Source organism: Salvia splendens, chromosome 1 (genome assembly GCF_004379255.2).
Source record: "Salvia splendens isolate huo1 chromosome 1, SspV2, whole genome shotgun sequence".
NCBI classification, from domain to species: domain Eukaryota; kingdom Viridiplantae; phylum Streptophyta; class Magnoliopsida; order Lamiales; family Lamiaceae; genus Salvia; species Salvia splendens.
This window is the reverse complement of record NC_056032.1, coordinates 6,367,932-6,388,166: the sequence shown is the minus strand read 5'-3', so window position 1 is coordinate 6,388,166 and position 20,235 is coordinate 6,367,932. Positions and strand designations below refer to the sequence as shown.

The following is a 20,235-nucleotide window of genomic DNA, read 5'->3' as shown; positions in this document are numbered from 1 at the left end:
TAAGTACGTATCTCCCCAAACCGGGTTATCGCAGAAGTAGTCGCGTACTAACCTTGCAGCGGCTTCCTCCCGGTTACGATGGATGTACGTACGGGAGCGTCGTTGGGGCGGCGCGGCTTCTTCGGCCTCCCGTCGTCGATCTTCTTCAAGTGATTGTTGCAATATTTGACGCTTTTGTTCAAAAGGATCCATTAGTTTGATTAAATTTGGGAGAAGGAAAGCAGAGTTGATTTGAGATGAAAATTGGGGTGGAAATAGAGAGGAATAGATGTGTGTTTGTGATTGAAATGAGTATGAAATAAGAGTATTTATAGAGTAAATAAATAAATAAAAAATAAAAAAAAATACAAAACGGATATAAAAAACGGTCACATTACCGTTGCAAAAAAAAATTTATTAAATTTGAATTTTTTTAAAAAAAAATTGAATTATTGCGTCATCGGGACGAAGCCCACTCGCGGGGCAGCGAGTGGGCTTCACGCGTCGAATGGGAGGCCGCCACATCGCCTCGGCGCGTGGCGGAACGTTTCGTTCCGCGTTCCTCCGGAACGGAACGCGGCACGGTATGGGAACGGCATGGGAACGGAATGGCGACGGAACGAGGCCTGCAACGCGTGCCGCCGCGGAACTGTTCCGCCGGAACGGCATAGGAACCGCAACGGCACAGCGTTGCGGGTGCCCTTATGGAAGGGTTGGAGTGAAATGAGGGATGAAGTAACCGATGCATGAAACGAATTCCATATACACCCCCAGTGCCAGAATTTGTATTAGGCGTTAACATCGATATATGAATCACATTGCTAACCGCTGATTAGAGTGTGTAGAATTAAAGTTTGTAGTTTGTATTATAGATAGGGGTTTGTATTTGATCATACCTCTATGGGATAAGGTGTAATAGATTTGACTGAGATATATTTATCGTTCAAGAATTCTAAATGATCCAATCTCCAATACATGGATGATTAGTGACACTAGGCTTTAGTTGATCGTACGTATCTTAGCACTGGCCAACGGAGGTAGATTCCCGATGTTTCTAGCTAGCAGCCTAGCAGTATTCGTTCGATCTTGAAATAGCGACAAGAGGCAACTACTCATCCTTATCATCATCTCCCTTTTTCTTCTTCATTCTGTGATCGCCTTACTCTACTACTCCTATGCCTGTCAAATTATCACAAATTAATCAACATTAAAATCCCTTCATCAAGCTCAAGCATACTCACGTTCGCCTCTCGTTTATTGGGACTTGATCCTTGTCCTCAGCTCGGTATCCGGCAAGCCAGAGGGTGGTCCGCATGCCAAAGGACTACTCTGAAAGAACTGCTACCACAAAAACAAACTATGGATGAATCAGTTCAAAGATTCAGAGATAGATATAGAAAACCAAATTTTGCAGAAAACCTCGTTGTCGAGAGCAGAAGCTGCAGAGCCACGAAGGGACGGATGGAGAGCGAATGGTTAAAGTGCCATAGCAGAAGAAGGGAAGTTCCTGCACTTCTCAGCAAGGCTGGATTTGTAGGTCTTTGCAGGGTTTATTAGAGATGTGGAGAGCTTCAGTCCTTTGAAATATTCATCTGGTGGAGTGCCACACAGCTTGAAGATTATGTGAACTTGCTCAGCCTTAAAAACATGCATAGATAATAAAATAAAAGACATTATTTTCATGTAAATACACGAGCTTTCAACATTTTCTGAATTTTCTCCCAAAAATGTGTTTGTTTTTACAAAAGAAGAATGAAGTATTACCTCAGTACTACCAGGCAGAATTGGTCTACCGGCAAACATCTCCGCCATGAGGCAACCAACGCTCCAGAGATCAATGCCAACTCCGTAATCTGTGGAGCCGAGAAGCAGCTCTGGAGCTCTGTACCATAGCGTCGCGACACAGCTGGTCAGAGGCCGTTTTCTTCTCTTCGGATCGATCAAATTCGCCAGCCCAAAATCTGCAAGCTTGACTGTGCCGTTCTTGTCTATTAGTAGATTCGAGGGCTTAATGTCTCTGTGCAGCACACCGCGCTCGTGGCAGTGGCGAAGGCAGGAAAGCAGCTGCTGCATGTAGCATTTGATCTGTACAACACCATTGCATTGCATAAAAAAGGAAAAACACATTCATTTCATGATCAGACAAGATCAACCTGCGATTCCGTTAGCCTCTCGTCCGGCCTAGACAGGATTCTCGAGAGATCGGAGTGCATGTATTCGAAAACCAAGTAAATACTGAACTGCATTCTTGATGTGGCTAATCCCTTGAGCTTTATGATGTTGGGGTGATCCAGCCTCTGCAAGAACCTGATCTCTCGCGCCATGAACTTGATGCTCTCGGCTTCTGAGGTGTCGAACTGGACCTTCTTCAAGGCCACCGTCTCCCCTGTCGCCCTGTCCCTCGCCTTGTACACGTTGCTGTACGTTCCCGCGCCTATCTGAAACATCAATAACTTCAATATTCGTGTCTGTAACATTCGACTGAAATTAGTTTACCTTGTCTATTTTGATGTAAGAATCGGAAGACTTGGGCACGATGTCCTTCAAAACCTGTGCTGGAATGTTGTCTGTTAGCCACTTGGGCCGTACATCAACTAGTTCAATTCTTCTCCCTCCTCCCTCATCTCCGACACTCTTTCTCCGGCCTCTAACTCCGTTCATGGCAAAGCCGATTTTAGTCCTTATGCAGGGTAGAGAGTTGTTTTTGTTGATTCTTGAATCATATCAAATCAGACATTGTTTACTTTTTGTCAAACAAGAAGAGGATCGAACAAGAAAAGAATTCACATAGACTTAGATTCTTCAGCTGAATTTGAAGCCTTCTTCCATCAGAATCTATGAGTTCAGCTGTTGGCTGTTTTCACATTTACTTTCACAGTAACTTACTCATATATTAATTTTTGGGATATTTCATTTAAAGTGACGCATTTCTACAAATGTAAGAACGCTTCTCTCTACTTCATTTGCTCCACGAAACCAACGCAATGACATGAATCGAATCAAATGAAATTTGTAATGTAGAAGACATATTTGAAATTATACAGATGGATGAGTGTAGTGTAATTATACATGTATGTGAAAAATGTTGAGCAAACATAGAAAAGAAAGTGGCTTTACAAAGCAGATTAGAAGATGGGGAAAAGAAGGAGGTATCAATCAAGATCAAGAATCCCAAAATTGGAGAGGAGGATTTTGAGTTGATCCACAAAATCTGAACCAGTTGCATACTCTGTTAGCATTCCCACAGCAAAACCAAACATTGCCCATCTGCATCACCAGCAAATTCATTCAAACATAACATTATCACGAACCAAAAATACTAAAACATTAGTAGGAGTATTATTTTTCGTGGACGAATGAAGTATTCTTTTAGAAAATTATAGTTTAAATCATAATTTTTGGTTGCCTAAATCTCATATATTTCAGATCATGCCAATTAAACAGTAAGTTTTATACAATTAGCAAAACTGCCCCACTAGACTTATTTTCGGTAAAATTGGTGTTGTGGATTTGATTTACAACTCAGCACAACGTGGAAACCAAATGTGGACTCACATCAATCAGTATCAGTACACATAAGTGTCATCTCATTAGATAAACGTCGCATAATTGTCCAAAAATTAGTCTCATATGACAATTGCAAACCATAGCTGATGGATCCGCGAATTATTGATGTTAGTAAATGCTGGTAGAGAATTATGACACAATGAATTTACGTGGTTCGATTTACTGAGGTAAATCTACGTCCACGGGGAGAAATGAGGGCAGGTTTGTATTGCTTGATCTGCGAAAATACAGCTTACAACACAGACTTGCTATATGCTATTTTATCTCTAGAGAGCTTAACCCTTTTCTATCTGATCTAAATTCTATTTATACATTGAACTAGGATCGTGGTTTGCAGCCCCACTAACAAGATCGTGGGTGAGCAATAACTGCTCAATAACTGCTTCATACCACTAAATAGATCGTGGGTATAGTGGAGGTCGTGGAGGCCTTTCATGAGTCCACTAACTCCTAGTTCGGTCGAATGCTGAGACCGAACTGCTGGACTTTACCGATCAACTCTTGCCGATCTGAGAGGAGAGCTTGACTGGTCGGCTTTTACCGAGCTGTAGGCTGAGTCCGAACTCTTTGGTCGTGCCGAACTCTTTGGTCGTGCCGAACAGATACTCTTTCTTGGGCTCTGGGCTGATGGGCCGTCACTGTTATTGGGCTTGCCATTAGGGTTTAGTTCGTACCCCATCACTACCCCCCCCGAAAAGCGAAGTGGATCACTTCGGCGAGGTGAGTCACTTCGGCATTCTGGATAACGGTAAGGGGGAGGCTGACGTCAGGGGACGTGCCTAGCGCATGCCTGCATTAAATGCGACAGTAAAATCCGGCCGTTGATTCCTGAAAAGGTGGGATTCGAAACGGCGCAACGATTTCGAAATCTTTCCCGTATCTGATAAATACGCTCTTTCTTCATCATTGAAGCACTTTTGCTGTTGCGTCTTCTATACTCTCTTTCTTGCGAAAATTCTCTCTCCGCTTTCAAGAATTTTTTCAGACTATCTTCATCTTCAAAAAGTAAGAAAAATGTCTTCTTCTTCTTCTTCGGAGTCGGGTAGCGTTAGGAAAGGGGGTAAGGGGTCTTCTAGCCGGAAAGAATCCGGGGAGAAGACCGTAGAGTATTTTCACAGTATCTTGAGTAAGGATACTGTGATATCCCTTTACGAAAAATACTCTTTTCCTGGGGGGAAGGCGGTGGTACCTGACGGTGATCACAGGGCTGACTCCCCGCCGGAGGGTTACGTCACCGTGTACGAGGCCTGCTTAGAATGCGGGCTTCGTTTCCCCCTCCCTTCTGCCTTTATAGATTTACTAGATTTTTTTCAGCTTCCATTAGGCCAGGTGACTCCGAACTCTTGGAGGCACTTGTCGGCCTTCGCTGCCGAACTCCGTAGGTTAGGAAGGGATTTGTCTTTGAAGGCGATCCTTAAATTCTTTCAATTTAAGAGGAAGGGGTCTTGGTTTTACTTGATCCCTTTACAGCCCTTTAGGGCCTTTTGTAAAACAAAGTGGCCGAAGTGGCAAAATCGCTTCTTCTACTATGATAGGACCGCGGCTCCTAGTTTTCCCTGGAGAGGGCCGGAGTCCGTTATCCGTCACCCTCGGCCTGAACCGTTGGACGAGCTCGATGGCGAGCTCAACAAGATTCCCATAGTTAGGAAACAATACACGGAGTCTGAGCTCGTCAAGGGCGACGTCGTGTTCGACATCTCGTCTTCGGACGAAGAGGCCGAGGGTGAGGATTTCTCTTTATCTTTATGCTCTACTGCTTTAACGAAGAAAATCTGACTTTGCTTTCTTGCTTTTTGGCAGTGTTCATGTTGAATAAGGCTATCAGAAAGTCCTCCGAGCTTGTGGAGCCGGAGAGAGAGAAGGCTACCAGCTCGGCGCCTGATGCCGAGAAGAATCCGAAGAGGCAAAAGACCTCTTCGGGTCCAAAGAAGCCGGAGTCGACTTCGGCAAGTAGGAAGGGGAAGACCCAGAAGCCCCCGAGAGCGCCAGAGAAAGACATGGTCTTGGCGCCTCCTTCGGAGCATATCTGTGAGCCATTTCTATGGCCCACGGACTTCGCCGAGGTGAATTGTCTTCTTGATTCCTTGGCTTGGCTTCTGTCCTGTATTTTTGGTGCCCTCTGTTAACTTTTTTCCTTATCCATTTTCAGAGGAATGATATGCTCTCCAAGCTCGTCGCCGTCGAACTCTCCAAAGCGTCCAACGACTATGCCGAGATGCAGAGGAAATTGGCGGCTGCTTGTCACCGGGCCGAGCAGGCTGAGGCAAACTTTGAGAAAGCCAGGGCTGCTAGGATTTCGGCCCAGGATGAAGCTCAGTTTGCCAAAAACCAGCTCGTCATCCAGCGAGAGCAGACGAAACAGAGGGATGCTGCCGCCGTGGTTGCCCAAGGAGAGGGTCTCCGTGCCTACACGGAGAGACTCTTTTTGAGCAGCCAGTTCTCGGCCTTTGTCGGTAGTCTGGTAAGGCTAATTGCCGATAAGGGCGAGCAGGGGGCCGACGTCGTGCTGCCTCTGTACAGCCGAGAGATAGCAGCTCGGCTTCAGAATCTGCCGCTCCTGGAGGAGCTCGCTTCATCCTCGGTCCTGCTTTCTGCAGACCGAGTCCGGAGTTGTCGAGCTGATCGGGACGAGAACCTGGAGGCTATCTTTGCCTCCGTGGGACCCGTTTCACCCGCTTCGACTTACAACGGAGAGGGTGAGGCCGAGCTGCTGGAGCTGGAGGCCGAAGTCGAGCGGGCCGGGCATCCGGAGAAGGAAGCCGATCAGGAGGCGGAGGCGAGGCCGGCAGGAGGCGAGGCCGAGGCTGAGGTAGCTCAGGAGAAAGAAGCTGACCCAGACCAAGGAGCCGGAGACGAAGCTGGCGGAGTATGATTTCGTCTCCCTTCTCTTAGTCTAGTTTCTTCCTTGTAAAATGGCCTTGAAGCCCTCCTAGTGTAAAAAAATTTTCCTTGTGAATGAAAAATTCTCTACACTTGTCTTCGTATAGCTTTTCGTACTCGCCTTTATTCCTGTTGTATTTTACTATCTGCTCGGTACAGCTGCCGAACTAACATAGCTGCTTTGTACTCAAGGAGATGGAGATACTTCACTGGAAACGGCTGTACTCTTCGGCTTTAGACGAAGCTGAGAAAAGAGCTATAGCCGATCAGACGAAGAATGACGAGCTTCTGGCTCGTTTAGTGAAGCTGGAGGCCGATAATAAGGACTTAGAGTCCGATAAGAAGGATCTGGAGGCCGAGCTGAATACGACCATTGCTGAGAGGACTGCGTACGAGGATTACATCCGTGTGCGCGGGGGATTGACCATATCAGATGTTCAGAGTCGAGTTGACGAACTGTGGGAGGAATATCTTGTACTCCGGAGGAACAATGCGCTGGAGAGCTCGGCTTGCCAACAAGTTGTGAAATCACTACGGCGTTGGGCTTCTCGGTACAACATTGTTCTTTCTCGGCGCCCCTCCATAGAAAGATTCCTTCGGCATATCGTGCCAACAGATGCTCGCACTCCAGATCAAACCTCTGGTTCCCTTGTTCAAAATCCTACTCCAAGTCAACAACGAACTCCGGAACAGCCGGAAACGTCTAGACGAGAACGGGCTCAGGAGCAACCGGAATCGTCAAGACAGGGACGGACTGAAATTCGCCGAGGAGTTGTGACTATGAGCGAGCAAGATCAGCAGATGCTTATTGCAGAGACTCTTCATCGCCGAGGTGTTAGGACTTCTCGGGCTCGGGGAAGAGGCGTTGGGTCGAGGATAGCATCTCGTCGACCTGCTTATTCTTCATCTGCTCGGAACGACCGAACTCGGCTTCCAGAGGATTTTGTGAATAGGTGGCTCAACTTTAGCAACCCCGGACAGTAGAATAGTCCTTTGTAATAGTAGGGTAGCGGAGTTGTATGCTGAACAAGATTTGAAAAATGAAATTTTGTTTCCGCCTCTAACACTGTATTTACAGCTTAGCGAAAAAATTTCATCGTACTTGTCCTCGGTCTTATGAAGTATACTTCTTTGATCGGACTTGGTCCTTGGTCTTATGAAATAAACTTCTTTGACCGGACTCGTCTTTGGTCTGATGAAATAAACATCTTTGACCGGATTTTTCTTTGGTCTGACGAAATAAACATCTTTGACCGGACTCGGTTTGTGTTCTAATTTGGCGATTTTTGTCGCCGGGATCGAACTTTCCCTTGTCCTAATTCGGCGAGTTTTATCGCGTGGATCGGACTTTCCCAGTTAACCGAAGTGGTCTTATGCAGTAAACCTCTTTGACTAGACATGGTCGTCCTCGGTCTTATGAGGTAAACTTCTTTGACCGAACTCGGTCGTCCTAATTCGGCGAGGTTTATCGCGTGGATCGGACTTTCCCTTATTGCAGTTCGTTTCAGACGAAGTGCTTATTAAGCTGAATTGCGGTCTTGTATCCTCCTTGGAAGCTTGGACGCACAATCGTTGGCTTATTGCAGTTCGTTTCAGACGGACTGCTTGTTAAGCTGAATTGTGGTCTTATATCCTCCTTAGAAGCTTGGACTCACAATAGTCTTTAATAATCGATCTAAAAAGGGGATCAGTCTTTAAAGAACGATATACCTTGGTACCATTTGTAAGAGACGACAAGCACATAGAGACAAAACACATAGAGAAAAAATGAAAAAGACGAAAGAAAAAAACTTTAAACTTTTCATAAAACGACAAGTAAAAGGTACAAGTAAAAAAACAAACAAATAAAAACATGTACCCCTATGACCGAACTAGACACAAGACAGACTGACCGGACTTTGTCTCTTACAAGTGGAACTTCTTGAGGTTGGAGACGTGCCATGTTCGGGGTACTTGTTCTCCTGACATGTGAGTCAATTTATAAGACCCTTTGCCGAGGACTTCTGACACCCGATACGGACCCTCCCATGTGGGCTCGAGTTTGCCCAGCTTTTCTGCTCGGCTTACCTCGTTGTTTCTCAAGACGAGATCTCCCACTTGAAATTGAAGCTTTTTCACCCTTTGGTTATAATACCGGGCTACTTGCTCCTTATACTTGGCTGCTTTTATGCACGCCAATTCTCTTCTTTCTTCGGCGAGATCTAGTTCGGCTCTCAGTCCGTCGTCATTCATTTCTGAGGAGAAGTTTAGAGTTCGGGGACTGGGTACGCCGATCTCCACCGGAATTACGGCTTCAGTGCCGTACACCAGACTATACGGAGTTTCACCGTTGGAGGTTTTGGGTGTAGTTCGGTAGGACCATAGGACTTGAGGGAGATTTTCTACCCATTGTCCTTTGGCTTGTTCTAACCGAGCTTTTAACCCTTTCACCAGAATCCGGTTCGTTACTTCCGTTTGTCCGTTTGCTTGGGGATGGGAGACCGAAGTGAACCGCTGTTGAATGTTCAGCTCTTGGCACCAATTCTTGAACGTCTTGTCGGTGAACTGAGTCCCATTATCCGAGATGAGGATGTGGGGTATGCCAAATCGGCACACTATGTTCTTCCAGACGAAGTCCAATGCCTTTGAGCTCGTTATCGTAGCTAATGGTTCAGCCTCCACCCACTTCGTGAAGTAGTCCACGGCAACGATAAGGAATTTCATTTGCCGAGGAGCTTGAGGAAGTGGTCCCACTATGTCTATGCCCCATTGCATGAAAGGCCAAGGGCTTTGCATAGTGTACAGATCGGTCTGCGGCATCCTTGGGACATTTGCATGAATTTGGCACTTCGTACACTTCTTGACGAGCTGCACTGCCTCTTGTACCATGGTTGGCCAATAATATCCCCATCTCAGAACTTTTTTAGCTAAAGCTCTGGCTCCGATGTGGCTACCGCACGATCCTTCATGAACTTCTCTGAGGATGTAGTCCGTCTCTTCTGGTCCTACGCACCGCAATAACGGCTGGAGGTAAGACTTTCTAAAGAGGACTCCTTCATGAAGTTCGTACCGAAGAGCTCGGCACGTGATCTTCCGAGCTTCTCTCTTATCCTCGGGCAATTGTCCTTGATCCAGATACTGCAAGATCGGCGTCATCCAGTTCGGCGAGCTGGATACTGAATGTACCTCGGCTTCATCAATGCTTCGATGCATTAATTCTTCCGCCTTTGAGCTCGGATCTGAGGCCAACTTACTTAAGGTATCTGCTCGGCTATTTTCCGCTCTGGGAATGCGGATTATCCGAAAATAGGAGAAACTTCGGCTGATGCTTTGCGCTTTGTCCAAATACTTCTTCATTCTCTCGTCACGAGCTTCACTTGTACCCAACATGTGATTTACTATGACTTGTGAATCACAATGGACTTTGAGAGATTTGACAAGCAGACTTTGCGCTAGCTGGAGTCCGGCCAGGAGGGCTTCGTACTCGGCTTCATTATTAGTAGTGGGGAATAGGAACCGAAGTGAGTAGGTTACCTCGTGTCCGTCGGGAGCGACAAGTAGAATACCAGCTCCACTTCCCATCTTGTTTGAAGCTCCATCTACGAATCCGCTCCAGCAGTCCGTCGGTTCTACTTCGGATTCCAAGGGCTGTGCTAGTTCGGCATTGGCAGAATTCTTCTGTTCGGCAATAACAGGAATTGCTTGATCGAACTTTGCTTCTGCAAGAAAATCTGCCAAGGCTTGTCCCTTGATGGCTTTTCGAGGTAGATATTCAATTGTGTGCTCTCCCAACTCTATAGCCCACTTGGCGATTCTGCCTGATGCTTCCGGTTTGGTCAACACTTGCCGAAGTGGCAGATCAGTTAAGACGCATACCTTGTGAGCATAGAAGTATGGCCGCAGTCTCCTTGCTGCATTTACTAATGCCAGAGCAATCTTTTCCAGTGGTTGATACCTTGTTTCTGGACCTCTTAATGCTCGGCTTGTAAAGTAGATGGGAAGCTGCTTTAGGCCTTCTTCTCGTACAAGCACCGCGCTGATGGTTTGATCCGATGCCGCTAAGTATAAGAATATTACTTCGGCTTCGGTTGGAGCAGAGAGCATAGGAAGCTCGGCTAGATAACTTTTGAGCTCGTCAAAGGCCTTTTTCTGCTCGGCTCCCCATTCGAACTTTGGTGCCTTTTTCAACACCTTGAAGAACGGCAGTTGCTTTTCGGCTGCTTGGGAAAGGAATCGATTCAGTGCGGCTAGACATCCGGTTAGCCTTTGCACGTCATGTATGGACTTCGGCATTGCCATGTTCTGAACGACTTGAACTTTTGAGGGGTTTGCCTTGAGTCCGTCCTTTGAAACCCAACAACCCAGAAACTTTCCCGAATCTACCAAAAAGGTACACTTTTGGGGATTAAGTTTGAGGTTGGCTTTCTTGAGCACGTCGAGAGTGGACTTGAGGTTGTGCTCGTACTCCGAAGTGCTTTTGCTTTTGACGACTATATCGTCAACATACACTTCGACCTCCTTTCCAATCAGGTGCCGAAAAAGCTTGTCTACCATCCTTTGATAAGTGGCTCCGGCATTCTTTAAACCGAATGGCATCTTTTTATAAGCGAAAATGCCGAAATCAGTAATGAAGGCCGTTTTTGAAGCGTCAATCTCATCCATTAAAACTTGATGGTATCCTTTGTACAGATCAAGAAAACAAAAAATTTCAAAGCCTATCAAAGCTTCTACTTTTTTATCTATGTTCGGAAGGGGATAGCAATCTTTGGGACAGTGCTTATTTAGATCGGTGAAATCTATGCACATCCGCCATCCTCCTTCCTTTTTCTTGATCATGACAGGATTGGCCACCCACGAAGGATACTTCACTTCGAATAACACATCCGCCTTCAATAATTGACGGACTTCGTCATGGATGACTTGACTTCGTTCTGCCGCAAAGAGTCTTTGCTTCTGTTTTATCGGCCGGACTGAAGGATCAATATTTAACCGATGAGTGATTACCTCGGGGGGCACTCCGGTCATGTCCAACGGAGACCATGCAAAGACGTCTTTATACTCCTTGAGGAGCTGGATGGTTTTTTCCCGAAGTAGGGGCGTTCCCGCGAAACCGATCTTAACCGTTCTGGATGGATCGTCTTCGTACAGCTGAACTGTCATCGAGTTCGGCTCCGGTATGACTTCGGTCATCGCCTCTGACTCCGGCTGCTGTGATTGCTATGCTTGGTGGTGCCGATCTGACTGCTCGGCACTTCTAAGCGCAATTTGCAGACATTCCTTTGCTCTCTTTTGGTCACCTCGGATGACCGCTATCCCTCCTTTAGTAGGGATCTTGATGGTGAGGTGATAGGTGGAGCAAACGGCCCGAACTGTGTTGAGCCAGTCTCTTCCCAGGATGACGTTGTACGGGGACCGAGCTTTCACCACGAAAAACTCAATCATCGTACTGGAGCTAGTAGGCGCTTTCCCCACCGTGATCGGAAGGCTGATAATACCTTCAGGGCGGGTGTCCTCCTGGGTGAAGCTCTTCAGGGGAAGCGGAGCCGGACTGAGCCGAGCTGGGTCCACTTCTAGCTTGTCGAAGCACTCTTTAAAAAGAATGCTAACCGACGCTCCTGTATCCACAAACACCCTGTGGATCAGCTTGTTTGCCACTCCGGCTTGGATGACAATGGCGTCTTGGTGAGGAGAGATGGCCGGGACGGGATCAGCAGCCGAGAACGTAATCACTTCGTCCTGCTTCAGCCTTTTATGCGTTGGCTCCTCTCGATTGGAGCCTCTGCGTTCTGACTTTAGGGACGACTTGGTCTTCCCGGCAGGGAGCGCGTCAATAGTCTGGATTACTCCATCATATTGCGGCTCGTCATCGTCTTCGGGATCCGGCTGCCTTTTCGGATCCTGAGGAGCGCAGTTCGCACCACTCTGCTTTTTATTCTTCTTTGGCTGCTTACTTCGGTATTTTTTCAATGTCCCTGCCTTCACAAGAACATCGATACCTGCAGCCAAGTTTCTGCACTCCTCAGTATCGTGACCGTGGTCTTGATGGTAGGAGCAGTAGTTATCCTGTGGTCGGCGTGCGGCTGATTTTGTCATCCGCTTTGGCTTTTCGAACAGGTCAGAGTGCAGTTCGAAAATTTCCGCTCTCGGCTTGTTCAGCGGTACGAACTGAGCGAGCGGCTTCTCGGGATTGAGACGAGGTCCCAATCTGTCTTGCACCGGAGCCCTTTGAATTCTTTCAAATGGAGTCCGGCGAGGATGCCCCTGATCGCTATGATCAGGCTTCCTTCTGTCTCCTCGGGACGATGAGCTGTCTAACGACCGTTTGCGACGGTCTGCCTCATCGGCCCGGGAGTACTGGTCCGCAATGTCCCACATTTCCTGAGCTGTCTGCGGACCGCACTCAACGAGCTTCCTGTAGAGAGCTCCGGGCAAGATTCCATTTTGGAATGCCGAGATGACAAGCAGATCGTTGAGATCGTCTACTTGCAGGCATTCCTTGTGGAATCTTGTCATAAAGTCGCTGATTTTTTCGTCGCGACCTTGACGAATGGAAAGCAGCTGAGCCGAAGTGATTCGGGCTTCCGCTTTCTGAAAGAACCTCCTGTGGAAGGCATCCATTAGATCTCGGTAAGATCTGATGCTGCCCTGGGGGAGGCTATCGAACCACCTTCTCGCGTTCCCGATGAGCAGCTCGGGAAACAGCTTGCACATGTGGACCTCGTTGAGACCCTGGTTCGCCATGTTATATTGATAGCGCCCCAAGAAATCGTGAGGGTCCACGAGCCCGTCGTAAGTCATCGACGGAGTTCGGTAGTTCTGTGGTAGGGGAGTTCGGGTGATGTCGTCCGAGAACGGAGTCTTCAGTGCTCCGTACACGGCGAATCCGATATCTCGTCGGTATGGAGGAGATTGAGTTCTCCTGTGATTCCGGTACCGAGGAGGAGCTGGAATATGTCGGGGTTGAGGATTCTTTCTCCTGGGAGATGCGACACTACTGCGGTAGTGACTTTCTTGTGCGGAGGGAGAAGGAGAATCCGTCGTTTTCGTCTCCGGCTGCTTTTGGCTTTTTCGCAGGAAGGTTAAGAATTCCTCCTGCTTTTCAGCCAAAAACTGCTTGACAGCCTCATTCAAATCGGGCTGCTGGGAAGACTCAGTGTGACGGCTTTTGGAGCGGCTTGTTCCTCCACCATGAGAACTGGTGGTGGATTTATCCCTAGGCTGTTTTCCAGACCTATGGGATGGATTGGCTTCCTCCTGGTTCTCACGGGCAGGAATACGGGTACTCTGCGATCTGGTATGCATTTTTTGGGTTGAAAAAATGGTCAAAAATTCGCTTTATCACAAATTTGGTTCTCTGTTTCCCACAGACGGCGCCAGTGATGGATCCGCGAATTATTGATGTTAGTAAATGCTGGTAGAGAATTATGACACAATGAATTTACGTGGTTCGATTTACTGAGGTAAATCTACGTCCACGGGGAGAAATGAGGGCAGGTTTGTATTGCTTGATCTGCGAAAATACAGCTTACAACACAGACTTGCTATATGCTATTTTATCTCTAGAGAGCTTAACCCTTTTCTATCTGATCTAAATTCTATTTATACATTGAACTAGGATCGTGGTTTGCAGCCCCACTAACAAGATCGTGGGTGAGCAATAACTGCTCAATAACTGCTTCATACCACTAAATAGATCGTGGGTATAGTGGAGGTCGTGGAGGCCTTTCATGAGTCCACTAACTCCTAGTTCGGTCGAATGCTGAGACCGAACTGCTGGACTTTACCGATCAACTCTTGCCGATCTGAGAGGAGAGCTTGACTGGTCGGCTTTTACCGAGCTGTAGGCTGAGTCCGAACTCTTTGGTCGTGCCGAACTCTTTGGTCGTGCCGAACAGATACTCTTTCTTGGGCTCTGGGCTGATGGGCCGTCACTGTTATTGGGCTTGCCATTAGGGTTTAGTTCGTACCCCATCAATAGCATAGCATGATTGATCAGAAGTTTCAAAGTTATAATTAGCCTTTGCTTGAGCATATCCCATTTTGTCCTCAATAAAGCTAGATTTGGTTTAAAAAATGCTTAAAAATCCTATCTTTTACCTACTGAACAGAGAAAGACAACAAATAGGTTTATCTACACAATCAAATTGCAATTTTGTAACATAAATTGATCAAGAAATAACCTGCCATTGGAGATCTCATTCTTGGCAATGAAACCAAAAAATGGACCTTGATCGACTGTCTGCAGCTTCTTCTGCTTGAAGTATTCCTGCAGCTCCTTCGCCTTCTGCCTTTGAAATTCCAACGTTATCACATTCTTGTCCTGCACCACCGCTGCTGGCTGCTTCGGAGCGGCCGGAGAAGGAGACGAAGACGGAGACGGCGGCACCGGCTTTACCGGCGTGGGAGCGGTGGGTCTCCGGAAAGGGCCGTCGGCTTGAGAGCTCCTAATAGTGAATCTGAGGGAAGAGGAAGACGGTGGTGATGATGATGGGGTGCGGAGTTTGATGCATGGAAATGAAGGTGATGAAGCGACTGACATTTTTTGCTTGTGATTGTTGGGATTGAGATGAGGATTTTGTGTGGAGGGAGAGAAGATTGTGATTCTTTCAAAGAGGAAAGATGTGCGGATAACAAGTGGCCAAGTTTGTTAACATTCTCATGGTTTTGGTTTAAGTCTACTTTGTGGGATCCACTAGGAAGATGATAAAAAACTGAAAGGATTTTTGTATGTTCGGATATTCATGTGAGTTTCAACAACATCAAAATTGTGAAATAAAATTACATTAATTTAAGTAATCTATCGGTCACGGTAAGATCAACTCATATTTTCTTCAGTATTAAGCAAATAGTCCAAAAAAATTATGAAAGTTTAGTCAAATTTTGATGAGAATGTCGCATATCCAATTCAAAAAGTACTTGTTATATCCATGAATGTGACTTCTTATTATTAGCTCCAGAATATTTTGAAAATTAAGAGAAGTTTATCTAAAAAAAAGTGATAAGGAAATGTATATAGAAATCCTTCATAGCATCAATCAAAGCAAAATTTACAAATCTTTTCAAATGAAACTCTACTTCATATTGACAGCTACAAAATATAAATAATGAGACGACTAAATTCCTTGTCCATCCTCTCCAAATCTAAACAACAATATATGAACACCAAAATACAGTATTTGCAGCCTCGAAAACAAGAAGGGAAACAAAAAATGCCCATTGCGCTGGAATGGAATGCAAGTAAGAATATGATCAGAACAGGCCAGTGAATAGCCATGGCATCTTGCATTACCTCAAACTTTCCTTTTTTCCCGTCATCCGATGACAGAGCTGGGGGATGATCAAACCAGTACTTTTTTGCTCGGACTTCAGGTGACGTGACGCACCAAAGGCTTGTCATAGTATAAATCGAGCCCATAAGCACCTAAGAAAGATGAAGGACTACATTATTATGCATGAACAACTCTTTGCAGTCGCGTGATCAAATTCATCATCTGATCCATCTTCACTGAAAACACATGAAACAATGAATTAGAAAGAGGAAAGTGAAAGAACTCATTCCCTATTCAAGAAACACATGAGAATTGACAAAATCGAGAGTTGTATAAAAAAACAGGCATATGATTACTAAACTTGGCTACAAGATAACACTCTAAAGCATGTCAAAGGACCATCCAAGAGGTAGATTACTTATCCAACCAAACAACCAATTTACCATGTATAGACCGAAGTTCCAGGAAACCGAAGAATACTGTTTACTATTCGCTCTGTCTTCATTATAAGTGCTCATGGCCATGTGCAAGTAGGTATTTTAGAATTAATCGATGCACTAGTATTGAACCCAAATGTTATGTATCAAAATATATACTTAGTACTTTTGTATAAAGCATACCACATGATATGAGCTTTGACTTATTTAAAAGATGAGCTTAAAAAACAATACCTTACACGAAAGCAGATACCAGATCAACCTAAGCATACAACCTTGCTTTCAAGAACTACACCTAACAAATCATAAATAAACTGAGTTTGCATAAAGGTACCAAATAAAAAGACGGATGATACTGTCCCTGCCTTAGACCTCACATAGACAACAAGAATTTCAAACAAGAACAATAGAATAGAGGCAAATTTTGATGTTGTAGTAGCATGCTTGCAGCCAGCACATTCATACACACTCATTAAACATCATTCTTTGCAACTAAATTAGCCGATTGACAACAAAGTTTTAGTTTCTGCAACAATAAAATGAAAACAGAGACAGGAAGCAGTGAAGAAAACACCTTTTGGTATAACTAATTTTCGCATTCTTTAATAACATGCTTGGAGCAAATTCAAGAAAAATTCTCTCACAAAGATGATAGCCAGCAAGAAAGATTTAGAATTTTACATCACGGTGCTCCTTATATAACAAATAAGCAAGCACCGGACGCTCTTGATAGATTTTGAACAGGCACATACTAGAATGAATCCAAATATGTTTTTGATTACTATTATCCACTGGAAGCTCTTGTTACCTCATCTCAAATTCTCGTATCTCAAAAAGCTCTCCCCCAGTTGTATCTGTCCACTGCACTTTCCTCTTTTCCAATTCACTAGCAACACCTCTGTCCACTTCATGCTTGTTGGAGTTTCCACCATCTACAGCACGAGCAACCAGACCAACATTTGCTGATTTCTTCAAGCTACTCTTAAGACTAACCACCGTTCTAATATTTTCATTGAAATCAACTGGATCAGTAGAATGTACTTGATCTTTACTCTCAACAATATCTACAGACTCTAGCAAAACTTCTTGGTTTTGAGTTGGTCCAACTTTCAGGGGAGAAGTGCTTTCATGTCCAGCGGCAGGGCGACCGAAGCACACAAAGGAGGCGCACCCACGGACAAGCCGATTCTTCCCAGGAGCCAGCTGGAGATCAGTCTCTTGGTCTACCAACTGGTACTGGCTCCAAGGTGTTACTCTCATGGGTTCCTTCTCGTTTTTCTGTCCCAATAGAAGAAGCGTCAATCCCTTACTATATCCCGAAGCCGATGAAGAGAAAAAACCCCCTCCTTCTACTGCCAATAACATCAGTTCTTCTCATCTATTTCTGTACCATAATTCACCTGCTGTCAAAATCATTCAAATTTCCCACTAAATTCTTAACACAACAGGAACACTACAAAACAATCCAAGTGATGAATACAGAGTTGCAATCTCACATATAAAACAATATGCATTCCCCCAAAATAATTCAGAAGTGGATTATTTCTCAGCTAACAATGCCGCACCTACCAAGATCAACTAAATGAAACATAACCCTAACAGAAAACGACAAAGAGAAAAAGTCTCAACAGAAAAGGAGGGGATTCATTTTTCCTTCCACACTACAGTTGAATTACCTCATGAAAACATAACAACCGAATAAACAACGAATAAATTGAAGAGAGAGCACACTGTCACCTAAAAGTCAATAACATTTATCCACAAATCAGAGAACTGAAAGGTCAAATATGGAGAAATCAACGCCAATCAACAAAAGCCTAGGCCTTTACTTCAGCTACACAGTCACAGTCGCAGCCGCTATATACACACACGCACGGAATATAGATACAGATTTGAAGGCGGAAATTACATACATACAGATCTGAGTCGATCTCGAGCGATGAAATCAGCGGGCAAAAATCTGCATCTACAATTGTGAACAGATTTTCCGCCGGATAAATACGAGCAGGAGAATTTTGAAGAAATCTAGAGGGTGAAGATTATTCAAACCAAGAATAAAAATGGAATCTTTTTTTATTAATTATTTATGTTATTATTTGCTTATTTATTGAGAGAGAATAGAATGATATATTGAGATTAATAAATGTGACAAATTACGGTAATTGAAACTAATGAAAAAAAATATCTACTAAAAAAATAAAGACACAGTATAGATTTTGAATAGATAGCGATGGATTCTTTCTGTAATTTATTTGCTGGAAATACTGTACGTTGTTTGGTCTGTTTATATAGTTTAATTTGAGGTCATTATGGGCTGGGAAATATATATTCTTTGATCAATAAAAAATTTCAATACTATAGGAATATATTTTACTATTAAATTCTCTCTTGTAAGTATTTAATTCTCTGTTTTTTATCGAATCTTTGAATTGGAGTATTTAATTATTACTATCTTTGTCTCACTTCACATTTTTTGTCATTTCGATCTGTCTCACAATAATAGTCACATTTCACTTTTACCATAAATGATAAGTTGACCTCACATTCCACCAACCAATTCTACTAACATTTATTATAAAACTATTATATATAAGTGAGACTCATAATCTACTAACTTATTCAACCAACTTTTCTTTATACTATTTCTTAAAACTCGTGTCCACACTAAATATGACACTTAATGTGGGACGAAGGTAGTACCATGTGTTGAATATTTGTGATGGACCTTATTTAGGTTGTTGCTTAATTCTGGCTCATGCTGAATTATTTGGGCTGAGCCCAAATCTCTTCCCTCTACTACCTGATTGCTGCCACCTGTCATCTCACCCGGATTGTGAATTGGGGCCGTTGGATTGAGATGTGTTTGTGTTATGTGTGAGGCAACCCTTCGGTTCTCACTACTCTCTATTCTCTCTCTCTCTACTCACTCGATTCAGTGTGTGCTTTCTCTTCTCTCTTCTTCTCCGATGACTTCTCCGGCGGTTTACCTTCGGTTATCATGGTTTCTTTGAGCGATAAACCGGTGGCTTTTCTGGCGAAGGCAACTACTTCGGTTGCCTGTGGGTTTGTGAGATCTAGGGTTTTGTGTGTGAGAGATCTGGTGCAAGGTTGTATTATGTGGTTCTAGATCCGGTGTGAAGGAGTTGTGTGGTGTTGATATCTGCGGTGTGAGGTGAATGAAAGAGCGGGTTTCGGTCAGGTGTCGTTAAAGCGAAGGTATATCCTACTGATCAGTATGGAATCTCTGGCTAAGCTTGAACCTGGTATCAATAAATCTTCCACCCTCTTCTACTGGGTAGTATAGTGAAGGTAGGGGTCGAATCCCACAGAGATGGTGACGATTTGGAGTGATTGTGGTGTATTCTGGAAGGTATGGTTAGCTACCACGCTTGGGTTGAGTTCCTACCTAGGCGGGAAATTAAGATGGTACTCTACTGACTAGGAAGGGTGAAGGATGGTCGACATGTGGTTGTGTACGTGGAAATTGGTTTATGGGGTGTAACAGAAAAATATGCGGAAAGTACTGGGTTTCTATAAAAGACTAAACGGAAAATCAGAGAATAAGTGGTAGTTGTGGTGACTGGGCTGACAGATCTGTAAGGTACAAGCTAAAAAGCATAAAGTAACCCAAAAAGTAAAAGTGGTCCCAAAACTAGGATGTGGACATCATCTTCTCCCAACAACATGATCGAAAATCAAACAACAATCCAGACTCTATGAACAACTTCAGATTCAACAAATCACAACTCAGATCCACCGATTTAAACATCAAATCCAAAAATTACACTAGTGAAACTGTAAATCATGCTTACTGGTTGACATGCAAGGTGGCGAAACTCACGTAAACTAGATTTCCACACTTAACCATTTCAGAACCAAATCTAAAAGTTGTCTAGACTTATAAACTCAAATCTACCAATCGGGAATGAAAACATGTTTGTTGTAGGAAAAACATGTAACATGTGGGAAATTAGAAAGGTCTCAAAACCTTTCATTTCCTAAGTCTTTTGACTTTTCAACGTCCATGTGTTTATGAGGTGCCTTAAACCCGAGACCTCTCGTGTGGCCACTCCTAGCCTATAAATAGGTGGAGTCTTGAGAGTTGAGAACACAACACAATCAAC

General features: G+C 44.5%; 3 protein-coding genes across 7 annotated transcripts; all 3 read right to left on the bottom strand.

Annotated features, from left to right (window-relative positions):
* Positions 1–790: 790 nt before the first annotated feature.
* LOC121810401 (probable serine/threonine-protein kinase At1g54610) lies at positions 791–2,832 on the bottom strand. Of its 5 annotated transcripts, none has more exons than XR_006052455.1 (6): positions 2,476–2,832; positions 2,133–2,417; positions 1,744–2,064; positions 1,399–1,617; positions 1,221–1,336; positions 791–1,158 (listed from the first exon to the last, which is right to left on the bottom strand). XR_006052455.1 is itself a non-coding variant. In XM_042211180.1 (4 exons), the coding sequence occupies exons 1-4, from the start codon at positions 2,638–2,640 to the stop codon at positions 1,456–1,458; spliced, it is 933 nt and encodes a 310-aa protein (XP_042067114.1). In that variant the 5' UTR covers positions 2,641–2,832; the 3' UTR covers positions 791–1,455. The 5 variants fall into 5 exon arrangements, 1 of the variants encoding a protein (XP_042067114.1); XR_006052456.1 differs by having other exon boundaries at positions 1,221–1,320; XR_006052454.1 differs by having other exon boundaries at positions 1,221–1,317.
* A 137-nt stretch (positions 2,833–2,969) lies between these two features.
* Positions 2,970–15,047, bottom strand: LOC121810416 (light-harvesting complex-like protein OHP2, chloroplastic). The gene is made up of 2 exons (XM_042211188.1): positions 14,586–15,047; positions 2,970–3,246 (listed from the first exon to the last, which is right to left on the bottom strand). Exons 1-2 carry the CDS (start codon positions 14,942–14,944, stop codon positions 3,132–3,134), a joined length of 474 nt encoding a protein of 157 aa, XP_042067122.1. The 5' UTR covers positions 14,945–15,047; the 3' UTR covers positions 2,970–3,131.
* A 344-nt stretch (positions 15,048–15,391) lies between these two features.
* On the bottom strand, positions 15,392–18,125 carry LOC121810391. Its single transcript, XM_042211173.1, has 3 exons — positions 18,029–18,125; positions 16,920–17,389; positions 15,392–15,910 (listed from the first exon to the last, which is right to left on the bottom strand). Exons 2-3 carry the CDS (start codon positions 17,369–17,371, stop codon positions 15,844–15,846), a joined length of 519 nt encoding a protein of 172 aa, XP_042067107.1. The 5' UTR covers positions 17,372–17,389; positions 18,029–18,125; the 3' UTR covers positions 15,392–15,843.
* Between the last annotated feature and the right edge of the window lie 2,110 nt (positions 18,126–20,235).

Coding starts and splice junctions, on each gene's coding strand:
- LOC121810401 (XM_042211180.1), bottom strand. CDS start 2,640: ATGAACGGAGTTAGAGGCCGGAGAAAGAGTGTCGGAGATGAGGGAGGA. Junction 2,065..2,132: donor AGAGGCTAACGGAATCGCAG/GTTGATCTTGTC, acceptor GGTGTTGTACAG/ATCAAATGCTACATGCAGCA. Junction 1,618..1,743: donor TTCTGCCTGGTAGTACTGAG/GTAATACTTCAT, acceptor CATGTTTTTAAG/GCTGAGCAAGTTCACATAAT.
- LOC121810416 (XM_042211188.1), bottom strand. CDS start 14,944: ATGTCAGTCGCTTCATCACCTTCATTTCCATGCATCAAACTCCGCACC. Junction 3,247..14,585: donor AATGAGATCTCCAATGGCAG/GTTATTTCTTGA, acceptor CTGGTGATGCAG/ATGGGCAATGTTTGGTTTTG.
- LOC121810391 (XM_042211173.1), bottom strand. CDS start 17,371: ATGAGAGTAACACCTTGGAGCCAGTACCAGTTGGTAGACCAAGAGACT. Junction 15,911..16,919: donor ATACGAGAATTTGAGATGAG/GTAACAAGAGCT, acceptor ATGTGTTTTCAG/TGAAGATGGATCAGATGATG.